The sequence below is a fragment of the Sinohyriopsis cumingii genome, unplaced genomic scaffold (assembly GCF_028554795.1).
Source record: "Sinohyriopsis cumingii isolate HCF-2022 unplaced genomic scaffold, ASM2855479v2 utg001237l, whole genome shotgun sequence".
Lineage (NCBI taxonomy): Eukaryota > Metazoa > Mollusca > Bivalvia > Unionida > Unionidae > Sinohyriopsis > Sinohyriopsis cumingii.
The window spans coordinates 1,115,234-1,131,531 of NW_028315973.1; the positions used below are offsets into that span (position 1 = coordinate 1,115,234).

At 38.7% G+C, this 16,298-nt stretch overlaps 1 protein-coding gene across 2 annotated transcripts in view; it reads left to right on the plus strand.

Annotated features, from left to right (window-relative positions):
• Window positions 1–16,298, plus strand: part of LOC149772705 (cytosolic purine 5'-nucleotidase-like) — a 329,115-nt gene that overhangs the window by 248,037 nt on the left and 64,780 nt on the right. For both annotated transcript variants that reach the window (XM_089947470.1, XM_089947471.1), the window contains one exon: window positions 7,012–7,130. In XM_089947470.1, coding sequence (XP_089803596.1) covers window positions 7,012–7,130 — 119 coding nt within the window. The remainder of the gene's footprint in view (window positions 1–7,011; window positions 7,131–16,298) is intronic.

Genomic DNA, 16,298 nt, shown 5'->3' on the forward strand with positions numbered 1-16,298 from the left:
TAACACATCTACTTGGCCTACAAGTATCACAAACGCTGATAAATGTAACACATCTACTTGGCCTACAAGTATCACAAACACTGATAAATTTAACACATCTACTTGGCCTACAAGTATGACAAACACTAGTAAATATCACATATGCAGGGCCCATAAGTCTCCCAAACAGAAGTTAATATAACGCATCTGCATGGCCCATAAGTTTCACAAACACTAGTAAATATCACATCTGCAAGACCCATAAGTGTCACAAACACTAGTAAATATCAAACATCTGCAAGGTCCATAAGTGTCACAGATGCTAGTAAAAATATCGCACATCTGAAGGGTACATAAGAGTCACAAACACTAGTAAATATCACACATCTGCAGGGCCCATAAGCATCACAAACACTGGTAAATATCAAACATCTGCAAGGCCCATAAACATCACAAACACTAGTAAATATCAAACATCTGCAAGGCCCATAAGTGTCATAAACACTAGTAAATATCAAACATCTGCAAGGCCCATAAGTGTCACAAACACTAGTAAATATTAAATATCTACAAGGCCCATAAGTGTCACAAACACTAGTAAAAATCAAACATCTGCAAGGCCCATAAGAGTCACAAACACTAGTATCACACATCTGCATTTGTGACATTTAGTGGCTCTTTTCATTGTTGTAACATTTATTGTTGATACAGTGTATGTAAACATCACAAAAATTGTGACCATTGTTGTTGAAGAAGTATTGCCTCAGTGATAAGTGTCCATGTCTCAGACAGAAATTGGTTCTGAATATTATGTTATTTTATGTCATCATTATATCTGCTCTTACATTTCTTATCTGTCAATGAGTATTTTCTGTTGTCCTTATATCTCTGTATCTGTTTCTCCAATAATTGCTTTTTGTCTTCAGCATTTTATATGGATGAATATTGTGTATGTCAGTGACTATTCTTTTGTTTGTCTATCTGTTTGTCTTTGCATATCAGTCCTAAGCCAGATTGTTTCTTCAGAACTTTTTTAATTGTAGTGGCAATCATTCAATATTTTGAGTATAATAATTGCTAAAGAAAGTCCAGTTTGTGACTATGTTCACATAAGTACTATACATATTTTCAGAAATGAGTAAAAGTTTTGAAACATTCGAATGAATGGAGTTCAAACTGCAGCAGATTTTTAAAAAGTTTGTTTTGGGGTTTCATACTTGTCATTTTATGTCACTTGCAACATTTATATGCATTTGTGGCATTTATAGGAGGTACAGTGCACATTCTTAAAACTGAAGTGTTAAATATCACATTAATTTTACCTGTAGATGTCACATTTGTCATTTCTCCTTGATATATATTCCCCAGTCTCATTAACCTTAGAATATTAGCTACCTCAAGAATCTAGCCTATTAAAAGATGAAAATCCTCTTTTTTTTGGTCTGGCTCATATAGACAAAGGTCAATAACTCTTGCCCATTACCTCCATTTGCCACCATTAGGTGTCACTAGGTTTTTTAGTTTTGCTGCTGTACTGATAACATCATACATTTTACCTCATACATAGAGGATATTTGCTTGAAACGAGTGAATAACGGATATATTTCATCGAGTGGATGAAAAACTCAGTATTTTCACAAGTGGCAAAGCCACGAGTGAAAATACTTGAGTATTTCACCCATGAGGTGAAATGTATCCATTATTCACTTGTTTTAAGCAAATATTCTTTTTATTTTATGCTCACATGCATTGGCTACCTAAAGTTTGTGACACAGTGAATTAGCAGATTTCTTACGGTAATGTCAGCTGTTTACCATACATGTTCTGCTGTGCTATGTGTACCTGCGCACAAAATTAGTTCCACATCAGGTTGATAAAAATTAACTGATATTTCCAGAATAACAAACTACAAGTTTCAAGGATAACAGACAGGGATTATTAATCTGCTAATAATTAATTATTAATTATTAATTTGCTAAGGTACAAAATCAAAGGGAGAAGTATGTTCTGACCCAAAAAAGTAGTTCATGTAGTGAAAAAATATTATTTTTTCACTACAGTGAAATATCAGTACTATTTTAATTAGAAAAAAATGAAGTAATTCACTGCTTAGCTTAAAATAAAATCTTTTATTGTTGAAATTGGACTATCCAAGTTTAATTTTGTATTTATTGTGTAGGACAGTCATTCCTGGGTGTACATTATTTTTACAATTTCTTCCAAATCTGAGTGACTTTGTCTCCTTTATGGACTTCATCTATTTAAGATCACATATCAACACACTATTGTTGAACTCCTGTAATCGATTGCAGATTAATGTGACACTATTTTCACTTACTCTGTTAGTAATGGGAGTTATGTTACTGAGTTAGTAACATGCAGAATTACTAATTAATACTTTTTCTTTTTGTATTATTATCATTGGAAATGTTAACCAAATACATGAAATGCAAAAGTTTGAATGCAAAGGAAGACAACTATGACTTTTGTGTTGTATGTACTAAGTGTACATTCTCAATGCCATGCTGTGTGTATAATACATGGACGGAGGCAGTCGGGTTACAGTAGTCCAGAAGGCAGCAAAATGGAAGGAAAGATGGAATATGTTGAGTAAAGATAGTGTTGATGTCCTCAGTATACATTCCAAGTCAACCTTCATTGTGAGTCTTGTGGGGGACACTGTCTCCCCCTCCTGAAGTTCATTGTTTGCAACCATCAACCACAGTAACATCAGTGGCAGGAGAGGATGAAATGTTGAGATGGTACAAATGTCTGCTTTTGAACATATGTGTTGTGTGGTCCAGGATATGACAATACAGCTATCGACATCAGGCTAGATATTACCTTTACTCTCCTTGCTTGCTTCTGCACTTTTTTCTGTCTTGTTGCGGGATTATTCCTCAATTTTAGGCTGCTACATCGGCATAAAACCCACCACATGTCTGAGCATGGCTTTTGGGCCTGTAAGTCTGGACACATGTGGTTTGTACTGGATTCATTGGTTCATGATACAGCCTCACAGGATGTCCAGCCATCCTGGCATGATAAAATGGTCTGGCCAACTAGGATTTACAGGGATTTTAGTAACAGATCCATCTGTTTAGCCATACCATTGGTGACATACCCCATACTCTGATGGAGCTTTCTGTGAGAAATCTGCTTATCTAGCCTTGCCCTTAGAGTATCCACTACTGGTGATAGCCAGTCCATCTTCTATACTGCCAGCAACCAGGCGGACCATATGCCAGGCAAACCAAGTGGCCATTGTACCAGTGTCGGACTTCCAAATGGGAGAGTGAGTGACATTTTCAAAGAGGATAGAATTGAGTCACTGATGCCACCTGGTATGAGTTATCCAGGGCTGCAGGCAGAACCAGATTGGGACTCAATACACAGTGAGTGTGACAAAGCTTCTTCAAATCAGCTGTACTCAGATTTGACCATGGAATGGACTGAATTTAGCTCCAAGGCCACAGTTAAGGAAGTTTATAGGGTGTTGGCAGTCATCAGAATGCCCTCCACCCCCCTACCACTACTCAAGACTATAAAGTCAGAGTATCAGTAGTATTCAGCAAGGAAGAAGAGAGCCATCCTTTTGACTCCTTCCCCCAATCAGCAAAAATTAAGAAGGTCTTTGACTGGCTTTCACGTAAAATTGCTGACCTTGGAAATTCTAAGGCTTTCTGAAAACTAAGTTCCAGTAACATTCTCATTTCTCTGGTACAAAATTCTCTCAGATGCCTTTAGTACTGATCTCCTAGCCCATGACAGAAATCTAGCAGCTGTTAATTTGTCATGCTTCACTGTTTTATAAAGTGAACAAAAATGTGTTCCATGCCATGTCAGAACTAGTCCAGAATGTAGTCACTATATCTTCAATGTTAGATTTGGCCTCATTGACAATTTTCTGACTCACAGAGAAATCTGGCAGTAACCACACTTAGGAGGTGATGGCCAGGATTGCTAGAGTCATTAACCAGGCATGCCATGGCCAATGCATTGACTGCTTTGGCCAAATTAGACCTGATATGATGTGATGAATGTCTGTGGTCCACATCGTTCAAGCCTCATCATATCCTGGCTTTACAATCAATCCACATTTGGGTCACCATTGCTTTTTGGTGGAAGAATTGAAGAAATTAGGAGGCAGGCAGCTCAGGATCTGCCCCTCCAAACTTGCCACTCATCCCACACAGGCATTTTGAAACAATCAGACCCCACCAGTGTGAAGGGATGATGAGCAGACTGGAGACAAGTGCTCGTTTCATTCAGATAGCAGTATAGATTCCAGCCCAATGCCAGGAGACAACAGTCTAACCAAGATAGGAGGCAACCATACAGAGGTGGTAATAAACCAAGTTTCTTTGCATTCAAGCCTTTTATCTCTTAACATTGACCTACCTGTTGCACTGCATGCAGATAGGCTACTTGTGAATGGCTGACTCCTGCAATTTCAGGCTCAGTGGATCTCCCTATTCCCTCAGAACGTTTGGGCGATCCAGGTCATTTTGCAGGGGCTTTGGATTTCATATACCCCTTTTCCTCCTCTCCCCTCTTCACGGACATACCATCAGATCAATAGAAGGATGCCTTTCTACAACAGGAGATACTTTCACTCATGGAAAAACAGGTGGTGGAGATTGTGCAAAGACCACAAATGCCAGTTTTATTCAAGGTTGTTTCTTATTCGGAAGGTGATTGACAAGTTGCAAATCTACTCAGCCTTGCAATAGATCTGTCCAGGAAGATTCCTGCCCAGTCTTCTCACGCAACCAGTCATAGGTGTTCCATCATTGACTGGACTGTCTTCTTCTTTATGCTTGAGTCTTGTCGGGACATTCTTGCGAGACAAACAATTTAAACCATTAATTGTGGAGAGAATCTGGAGAAAAAGAGGACCTGCCACTCTGACGGCTTGTGAGGGAAAGTGAAGTGTTTTCAGGGACTGATCCCATATCAATAACATCATCCCTTCAAAGATAAACAGTTGACCCCAGTTACTAACAAAGGCTACAATTACATGGTATCAGACATTCTGGTATTATGGCAGATGTGATATCTGGCATGATAAAGATCTGTCAGATCTTTTACCAATTTTTTATCTCAGTTGACCAAAGTGGAATCTGTCTTTGATTTTAACATGGCTCAATTCAAAGACATTTGAGGCTTTTTCAATTCAAAGACATTTGAGGCTTTATCTGACACTTCACTTTGCTGTCATACAAAACATGTTTCCTGATAGCTTTAGTTTCGGCATGCAGGGTGAGCGAGCTACATGCCCTTCCATCAACCTGAACTATTATCATTTCAGATTTGATGGTGCAGTGGTACTCTTAAAAATAGGTTACTGTCTGCTAGCAATGAAAGAGTCATCATTTCTTTATTCTTCTCCATAGACATGTAAGATCCTGTTTTCATACTCAGGCACTACTTGAAAAGAACAGAGACAAGTTGTACAGACAAGTGAAAGCTAGGAAACAGGATATCACCCCTTGAGCCCTTGCTTTGTGGCTATACACTTTGCATGCTCAGAGGTCTCACAAGATTACCTCATGAAGATTACCACTCATGAGATTAGATTGATCTCTGCAAGCCTCACATTCCATGTTTTGATCTGAGATATAGTAGAAGCTGTTGGCTGGCATGCAGAGTCAACCTTTTTGAATTTTTATCTCAGAGATTTAGCTTCACGGAGGTAAACCTTGAATATGGTAAGTTAGGTGGTGGCAACCCAGAAGACCACCAGACCCACTTATCAACACAGCCTATCAGCTTCCTGGATTTGCCAGTGAAATTTTAAAGGTAAGAAGATTTCAGTAATTATATTCTTAACCATATGTAGGGGTCACAGACCAAGAAGCTCAAGACAGTGTTGCTTATGTAATTAGGAGAATGAGTTGTTGTTCAAATGGGGAATCAAGCTAGAAGGATACCAGAGTTAGAAGTTGGATGCTCAGCATTCCCTCCTCCTATTACTCCAAACATTAATGTGATTTGGGAACTTATTTGAAGAAGAATGCAAATTTTTAAGTAAATTGTGTTTCCCTGAGAAAAATTGCCCAACCATATTACTTAAAGCCCCTCCCAACCACCCTGTCATGCATGCATCCTCATTAGTATATTGTTAATCTAAAAATCTAGTGATACCTGGCAGTGGCAAGGGTTGGTAATGGGCACAAGTTATTGCCCTTTGTCTCCTTAGGATTGCCAGAAAAAGATGATTTTTGTCTTTTAGTAGGGCTGGATTCATGAGGTAGCCAGTTAATATTCTAATATTATTATGATTGTGTAAGTATTTATGGAGAAATATACTTTACTTAAAAATTTGCTTTCACAGCAACCTTGCATGCAAAGTTGCCATTAAATGCCACTTGAAACATTGAAACATTACTGTCATTTGTGACATTAATTGGTTTGCAGGTAAATGTGTCAGTATTTAGGTGTTACATTTACCAGTGTTTATAACATTTACTGGCAGTAATAGTACCAGGTAAAGTCACATTACAACATTTATCTGCATGTAATGTCACCATTGACTATCACTCATGACATTACTGGTATATGTAACATTAATGGCTTGCAGGTAAATGTATCGCTTTTTAGGTGTGACATTTGTCAATGTTTATGGCATTTACAGGCAATAATTTTACTTGTAAAAGTCATATTTATCTTTGAGTTTGATATTAGATGTCCTTTTTCACTTTTACTGGTATTTGTAACATTGGTTTCCAGGTAAATGTGTCACTTTTTAGGTGTATCATTGCTGTAAAGGTGTCACTTTTGACATTTACTGGTATTTATTTGACATTTACTGGTATATTTTTTATACGTTTACATTTATGACATTTTCAGGCTCTACATGTCTCAAACAGCTGAAACTTGCCACATTACATTAAAATAATGTTCTGTATTATCTCAGCCATTTTCAAGTTTTATGTTGAGTTTAAATAAAGGGGAATAATAAATTACCCCCAAAAAGTATTTTTTAATTATCAGAGTCAGGCTATGATTTAAGTGCTTCACTTTTTCCAGGTTCTCGTCAGACTTTCTTTGCCTCTCAAGTGATGAGATATGCCGATCTTTACGCTGCTTCCTTCCTGAACCTGCTGCATTACCCTTTCTCCTATGTTTTCAGGGCACCTGCCATGCTGGTAAGTTGTATATTTTATCTTTGCCTTCTGTTCATTTAGTCTGGAAATCTAACGTAATCACTCAAGTAAATAGAGGTGTGTTTTAATAGTTTGCTTTCCTATTATGTATGTTTAAATAAGAATAATGGCATATTCAGAATTAAATTTAAAAAAAAAAAATTCTTTTAAAAGTTTAATATGTATACTGTTACATTCACATAGTCATACATTTAATAGGTGCTCAGGTTGACACATCACTCTTCACAAGAATTGAAAAATAAGAAAACAGATCACATATTCAGCATTATAAAGAAATATTTTGCTCCCATTTATACACTAGCCATGAGGCCATACTTGTATATTTGGATGTGAAAAAGCTTGCATTGAAGTCTCAAGGGTGTGGGGGTCAGTGCTCATGATGCCCAAAAAGTGATGTCCAAAGTTTGAGTTATCTTTTTATATTAGCCTATAGAAAGTTACTGGAAATTCAAATTTAATAAAAAGGAAATAATTTATGGGCTTTTTGAAGCATTTAATTCTCTTACAAACCAAAACTAGTTGGTAGGCTTAGTACTGGCCATCACCAATCACACATGTGCCCACACTCACATAGACACAACCAAATAAACAAAAATAGTAAGTCTTAAATTCCATTAGACAGTCAGATATTTTCTTAATTAGATGCAGACTTTGCTGCTCACTGGATGGGGTTATTAGAGACAGGATGGTACTGTTGTTCACAATACCACAAAGATCTTGTTGCATCTTTTTCAGCATAAAAAATGATCATTCTGCATCTGCATTGCTCTGACATGCTGAATGGTTTTGCCATGTCAGCAGATGTCATACACTTCAGAATGACTAAAGTCAATATAGTGTTTATAAAAGAAAAGCTCTCCCTTGCCATTGCACTTTACAAAATCAAACTCCAAAAAGGAGTTCTGAAATTTAGTTTCACTGGGGTTTGCTTACTTTGCAGATGATTTGTCCTTCCCTCAATCACAACATTGTTTTGATATTTTGTCTTCAGAAACGAATCACACATGAACACTTTTCTGACTATTGGAACAATTATATTTTCCATTTTATATATGGAGTAAAATCAAATCCAACCTCAAAGAATCATTGCCACTCACAATGAACTTGCCCATCTTTAGCATTCTCATTCAAGGAAGTAATGTGTAATAACTTGAGGTCTTCAACATGCCTCTTTCATTTACCTAATTTCAAATGACTTTGGTTGTTCCACTTAGTTTACTTTACCTGTGCAAATTAGCCTAATTGACTTTCCTGTAACATTTTTCAAAGAACTTACCTGTCTGGATATTCTCAGTCAGTTAAGTAATCTTTGAAATAATGGTTGCTTATCTCAGGCTGCCTTACCATTTGATTACCTTGGTGATAATCAGCTGTATAAACTGCCCTGAGTATAAGCAAGACTCTTTACTGCTTTTACAGACTATATGCTAGTGACATATGTAATGGTGGTCCAAAAATGTCTTTCACTTTCACTGGAGCTTTCTCTTTGTTTTTAAAATCTAAAATTGCTAAAAAACATATTTTTCTAAACATGACTGTATTGGTGTGTTTGGGAGACAAAAAATACTATATTATGGCAGGTTTGTATAAGGTGATGTGTATTATGTTATGAGTATGTCCATCTGTTTAAATTTGATCGTAATGAATGTATTATATCCTCATCTATTCGGATACGAAAAGAGTGAATTGAGTGTCATGTTGATGCCTGCAAATTCTTCCATAACAATCTAGTTAAATGCTTACTAGCAGCTAAGTTGACCTTTTCTGACACCTGTCAAGATCTTAATGTTCCCTTCAGATAATGACATGAACTAATTAACAGATAAGTCTTCTCCAACTGATTGCAGTACATGAGAGGTGTGGACATTATATTAACACTCAGACATAATTATTAGTTTTCTCTTTTGTTCATCAGTATTTTTTCCAATACAATGCAACTGCTGTATGTTGATCGTTTTTACTAGAATAAAATGTCATGTACTTTAGTCAAGCTTCCAGCCTGCAGCATAAAATACTATCTTCAGACTTGGGGAAACCCTTAGCTAGATTTTTTCTATATTTTTTTTCTTCAGTTTTTTATTATTTTGTAATCTGGGTTAATCTGCACTGTGTTTGCAGACTTTCCCCCAGCTACTGCATTTGCAGACTTTCCCCGAGCTACTGTGCTTGCCATGGTTTAAATAAAAGTTAATGGCATTTGTGTCTGGTTTTATGATCTGGTCATTCATTGCAATGCTGAAAGATATTTTGCCAAAACATTTTTGCTGCTCATTGGTCCCAGCAGGTGGTCAATAATTATAGTACATTTATATATGCATGATGATTTGGTTATACATGACAGGTGATCACACAAAGCAGGTGTTGCTCAAATCAGGTTTTTCTGTATAGTGCGTCTGTTTTAGAATGAAAATTTAAGAGAGAAATTCTCCCAACATTGGAGAGAAAGAAGGAAATTTTCAGATTATAGGAAGGATTTAAAAAGAAACAAAGGCAGAGCTTGCAAATATAATTAATGGATTTTGCACTTTTGGTTGGTTTTTCTGAACAGTTTTTGAAAAATCAGCAATCACACCTTCTAGAATAGACTCTGCTTGTCTGTCATAATTACAGTAATTCCATGTTCACACCTAATAGTGTCAGCCTTAAAGGTATACTGTAACAAGATAACCGGGTGGGATATTTCGGATTAACAACAGAACACGTTTTGACGACACAGATATATGGTTTAATATGGCGATTTATATGAATAGTGGATTATGAAGATGTGTGCGTATTTATAATCCAAATATTGGATCTATTTAACATAAAAACGCACAGTTTCAAAGATGGAACAAAAAAAATACAAATAAATTAGTTCAGTAACCCTAAAACACAGGATAAATGATTTCACAAATGATTCAATAATGGAAAGATGAATATAGTTCACTCAAATAGTAAACAATGTAAGTCTTTACACATAGTAAAAAAATGTATTCGCTCAGGTAGCGAAATTATGTCACTAAACAAGAACGGATATACAATCTATCCTTCCAGTCCTGAATAATACACTGAGTCTTACTAACCCAAAAATTAGCATACAGCTAAAAATACATGTGTGGAGATGCACTCCGTCACCCGTGCACCATATCCGCTCCACAGCTCCTCCGAATCAATTTCACAACCAATATAGACTCCGGACCCTCGGAATACTATGATCACTTGAAACATTAGACCCTCCGGACACTTGAAATATTAGACCCTCCGGACCCCTTGGTCCTTTGACGGCTCTACAGCTGGGTCACCTTAGTCACTCTGGACCCTCCGGACGCTAGACATTAGACGCTCTGGCACCTTAAACGCTCCGGACACACGGACGTTTCTACCCTCGGACAACACCGGACACCCCGGATATTCCTACCATCAAAACCTCACTCACACTCAGCTGAAAATATACCCGATACAGTGTACTACACTTGATACAGACATAACGTAAGGACGTTATACATGGTAAAAAAGATTATATTATTATGGCAATTACAAAACAGAGGTTCAATAGTAAACCTAACCCTGCTTGATAAGACAATAGTAAACAATTCTTTTAAAAAATGTAGCTTTACATTACCAATATAAGTCCTGCACTACGTCGCAACAAGAATAAAAAATGCACGCATTATGGTATGTAAAGAAAACTATAACAAACATGCAAAGGCAAATATGGTAATACACTAGTTATCACTTAAAACCCAAAACATTACCTACCCCTACAGCTGGAGTTGTGCGATTCCTTTTAGCAGGCCGCTTGCTGACAAAACCATTAGTATTGTAAAGGTCCTTTACATGTAGTAACGTATTTATACCTTTAGAATTTTCGTTATTCTTTATCAAAAGCACCTTGCACGTGTGGCACAGGACGAATCGTACTCACGATTTCGAAATACATAGACCATATTATAATCACCCTCGGGTATCGTTGTACAGAGAAAAGAAACGAAACCCGAGTACATGTATTTAATTAACAACATTTACACCATTCCGTGACAATACCTCTCCCCTAAAAAAAAGTGGTATCACTTTTAGAACAATCACGGAATGTGAACAATGAATCATTATTAAAACTTCCAATTTTCAGACCGAACGAAATGATATGCTAATTACACCCTACTTAAAAAATCAGCTCCCACATTTTCTGACCCTCGAATTGCCTCGATTCGAAAACTGTATGGTTGCAAAGACAACACCCAACGCATCAATCTTGCATTGGTGACCTTTGCTTTATTCAAATATAAAAGCGGCTGATGGTCCGTTTGCAAGGTAAACTCCCTCCCAAAAAGATATGTATGGAATTTTCCTATTCCCCATACTAAACCTAGGCACTCCTTTTCAATCACAGAGTACTTTTCCTCTCTAGGGAGCAATTTCCTACTTGCATAAGCAATGGGCAATTTCATCCCCCCTTGCTCCTGTAGCCAAACAGCCCCAAGACCCATATCGGACGCATCTGTCCTCAGTACAAAAGGTTTATCTATTTCCGGCAACTTTAAAATTGGTGCACTTACCAGTTTGTGTTTTAGAGTGTTAAATGCTTTTTCCTGGCATACACCCCATGAAACTTTATTCGGTTGCCCCTTCCTAGTCAAATCCGTTAATGGGCTGGCAATAGCCGAAAAGTTGGGGACGAATTTCCTGTAGAACCCGATTAGACCTAGGAAAGACCTTACTTGTTTTCTTGTCTCTGGTCTAGGGGCATCCCTGATTGCTCCTATTTTATCTGGATGAGGTTGCAACTGGCCTAGTCCACTTACCAGATGTCCCAAACATTCCAGACTGGAATACCCTATGCTGCACTAAGTAGGCCTAACTGAAAGGTTTGCAATGTGAAGTCTATCGAACAGATCCTGTAATACCTTAACATGTTCATCCCATGTATGCGTTTAAACAAAGATGTCGTCTACGAAGCTGTCGACGTTTTCCGTTCCGTTTAATAATTTGCGCATGAGACGAACGCACGACGCACCGGCGTTGACTAAACTGAAAGGCATAACTTTAAATTGAAACAGTCCTTTGGGAGTCGCGAATGCCGTCAACTCGCGGACATTATCGGCGATGGGTATCTGCCAATATCCCTTGCTTAGATCTAATTTGGAAATGTATTTATGACCTGCCAATTTTGAAAATACACTTTCCATATCTGGCATTGGTTCTGCATCAAATACGGTGATCTTGTTTAATTGCCGAAAGTCGATGCAAAACCGGTTGGTCCCGTCTTTCTTTCTGACTAACACCACGGGGGACGAGTATGGGGAGTTTGAAGGTTCGATCACTCCCTGGTCTAACATTTTCATCACTTCTTCGCTGATTGTCTCCCGTGCATTAAAGGGTATCGGATATCCTTTAATCCTGATAGGCTCAGTGGTATTCAATTTGATCTCGTGTCGAATTAGACCCGTACAGCCTGGTCTGTCCGTGAACACATCTGGATATTTGGACAAAACCTCCATAATCTGTGTACGTTGACCCTCCGATAACTCAGGGCATACATTTATCTGGTCAATACTTTCTTTACCAACGTCCATGGGGTATTCAAGGGGTATTTCTGTGCTGGAGACGAATTCCGCTTCGTCACCAGACCTATCCTCTATCACCGCTACACATACTACATTTAAAATCCCTTTATCAATCGTTTGTCCAGGTCCCGCTACGTAGAGTTTAAGCATATTGGCATGAAATGTCTTGGACTTCCCCTCCATATCAATGATATAATCCATTTCGCCTTTCACCTGTCTGACTTCATATGGCCCTTTCCATTGGACTAGCAGCTTGTTGTTATTCGTTGGGAGAAGCACCAACACTTGATCGCCTACGTCAAATTTTTTCCTCCCAGTTCCTCGGTTGTAGTACTTGGCGTACCTACGACTAGATTTCGCGAGTTCGTCTTGCGCCATTTGACAAGTACTTTCTAATCTTTCGCGCAAATCAACTACGTAATGGTATGTGGTCTTAACTTTTTCGTCCGCGACCTCGTCTGTCCACAATTCACGAAGTATGCGCATAGGACCACGAACTGTCCTACCGTACAATAGTTCAAACGGGGAGAAACCCAAGCTTTCCTGAGGAACCTCACGATATGCGAACAGAAAGGCGTTCATATATCTATCCCAATCCTTCGGTCTTTCCGCACACATTCTCCGCAACATTTGCTTCAATGTGCCGTTGAATTTCTCGACCAATCCATTGCACATAGGATGGTAAGGTGTTGTGCGTAACTGTTTAAGGGACAACAACCTACTAATTTCTGCCATAAGATCTGAGGTGAATTGCGCTCCACAATCCGTAAGAACCTCTTCGGGTACTCCGACCCTGCTGAACATGTCTACGAGCGCTTCGGCTACACGTTCGGTTTCAATTGATGGCAAAGCTATGGCTTCTGGATATCTGGTAGCGTAATCTACCAGTGTCAAGATGTTTTGGTTTTTCCGATCTGTATGCGGAAATATTGGTCCTACAATGTCAATGGCTACTCGTTTGAACGGAGTATCTATCAAGGGCATCTGACCTAACGGTACTCTAGTTACCCTGCCCTTAGAGATCGTCTTCTGGCAAACGTCGCACGAGCAACAGAACCGCGCTATGTCGCTATTGACGCCAGGCCAATAAAATTCTCTTAATACCCTATCCGTTGTTTTCTTTACACCTAAATGACCTGCCATACTCGACTCGTGCGCGACCTTTAATACATGTGCCCTAAATTTCTGGGGAACCACTAATTGCAAGAACTTCCTATCCGATATAGAGTATTCCCTGTACATTAAACCCTTTCGAACAAGGAATTTAGAGGAACCCCCGTTCTTACACTTTCTCACGGTACCCGTTAATGCCTTCTCAGAGGTTGCACGTAAAGACGCGTCACGTTTTTGCTCATTTTGGAATTCTTCGCGGGATATATCAGTAATGGCTTCCGGTACTTTTAACTTACGCAAAGGTTTATTTTCCTCCTTTACCTGAGCCCTAGTTTGCACTGCCTGGATGATAGGGAATCGGAAATCTGCTATGGTTGGAAGTCTAGAACCCGGTACGTTGCCAATCGTCAGTTCATAGATCGGGTTGGCTACGCATAAAGCTTCCACAGTCCCGGTCAAAAAAGGTGTATCTATCATTATCCTTGCAACTGGAACGTGGTCGATTGTCTGGTCAAGCAACATGCAAGGTGATTTAAACCCAAGCAATTGATCATCGCGGACTAAGCTCCGTTTCACGACTACAGTAGTGCATCCGGTGTCTCGTAGAACGGTGACTTCTTGTCCGTTAACAGTGCCGTTTGCGGTCGGCACCCGTGTCTCTGGAAAAATACACGTGCCGATTGATTGGATCACATCGCGACTGGTCTCTGAACGCACCACCGGTTCACGCACCGCTTTCCGTTTAACTTGCTGGGAAACATTAAGTTTTCCATTTACCGATCTTCTGCCTCTAATGGCTACCGCTACTTTCTGAACTGGTCCCTTCCGCTTAGGACAATAGTGGGAGATATGACCCACTTCCTTGCAAATGAAACATTGCATGTCACTCCGCTTCCCCTGGTTACTCCTACCAGATTTTTCAGGTTCCCTGGGTTTTCTGTCGTTGACTTGATTCCCACCTTTGACATCTCGCGTGATGACATTCTGCGAACCTCCCCGAGCTTCGGCGAACAAATCCGCCTGTGTGGCCATTTCATGTACATTTTTGAAGGATCTTTCCTTCAAGAATAAATATAACTCCTTGCCACAAGTTGTTAACAATTGGTCACGAAGCAAGAAATCGACAAGACCCTCAAATGTCTTGACGACTTTACCACATTCCACCCATCGCTGCAAATAATTGCAAGTCCTACTGACGAACTGTATGAATGTTTCGCCTCTCTCTGGTTTACTATACTTAAACTTCTTGCGAAACCCTTGCTCGGTTAGTTCATATTTCTTGAGAAGTGCCTCTTTCAACACGGGGTAATTGAGCGAATCGGCCGTGGATAAACGCGAATACACGTCTAACGCTTTACCTTTCAATAACGCGCTAAGATGGAGCGGCCAATCATCTTTCTTCCATTTTTGTACCGTAGCATACCTCTCAAACCTATTTAGATAACTATCCATATTATCTTTATCGTCTTCAAATGGGGGCAATTTTGGACCTCTCAGTTTAACATCATGTTCCCCCTCTTTTTTAGCTTGCAATAGCTCAGAATTTCTTAGATATTCCTTCTGCCGATTTCTATCTTCCATCTCCAAAGTTTCTAACCTTACCTGTTTTTCCCTTTCTAACTTCTCCCTCTCTGCTTCCCTTTCCCATTCTATCCTTTCCCTCTCAGCCTGTTTCTCTAGTTCAATCTTACCCTTCTCTAATTCTATCATTTCCTTCTGGGTTTCCCTTTTTTCCCTTTCTAATTCCCTCTCAGCCTGTTTCTCTAGTTCAATCTTACACTCCTCTAATTCTATCATTTCCTTCTGGGTTTCCTTTTTTTCCCTTTCTATTTGTTGTTCCCTTTCAAATTTTTCCCTCTCTAATTCCCTCTCCTTTAATCTTTGGTCCCTCTCCTGGGCTTGTTCTTCACGAACGAAATTTCTAAGGGACTCCCCCTCATAACCAAACTGTTTCCCCAGTTCTACCAGTTCTTTCATAGAAGTCATTTCAAAAGTTTGGTGGTGACCAACCTTAAAGTGCAGTTTTATACAAACCACGTAATTACCACAAACCGTATTTTCTTTCACGAAATGCAACAAAAATATTAAATACAAAAAATAAAGTAATATTAGGTATCTACCTAACCTTGGTGCTTTGTCAAACACATCTGAAACACACAGAAAGCATACAAATATAATAAAACAATTTCAGTGCTCTGTTATATCCGAAATGATCCCACTTCTGACACCATTTGTAACAAGATAACCGGGTGGGATATTTCGGATTAACAACAGAACACGTTTTGACGACACAGATATATGGTTTAATATGGCGATTTATATGAATAGTGGATTATGAAGATGTGTGCGTATTTATAATCCAAATATTGGATCTATTTAACATAAAAACGCACAGTTTCAAAGATGGAACAAAAAAAATACAAATAAATTAGTTCAGTAACCCTAAAACACAGGATAAATGATTTCACAAATGATTCAATAATGGAAAGATGAA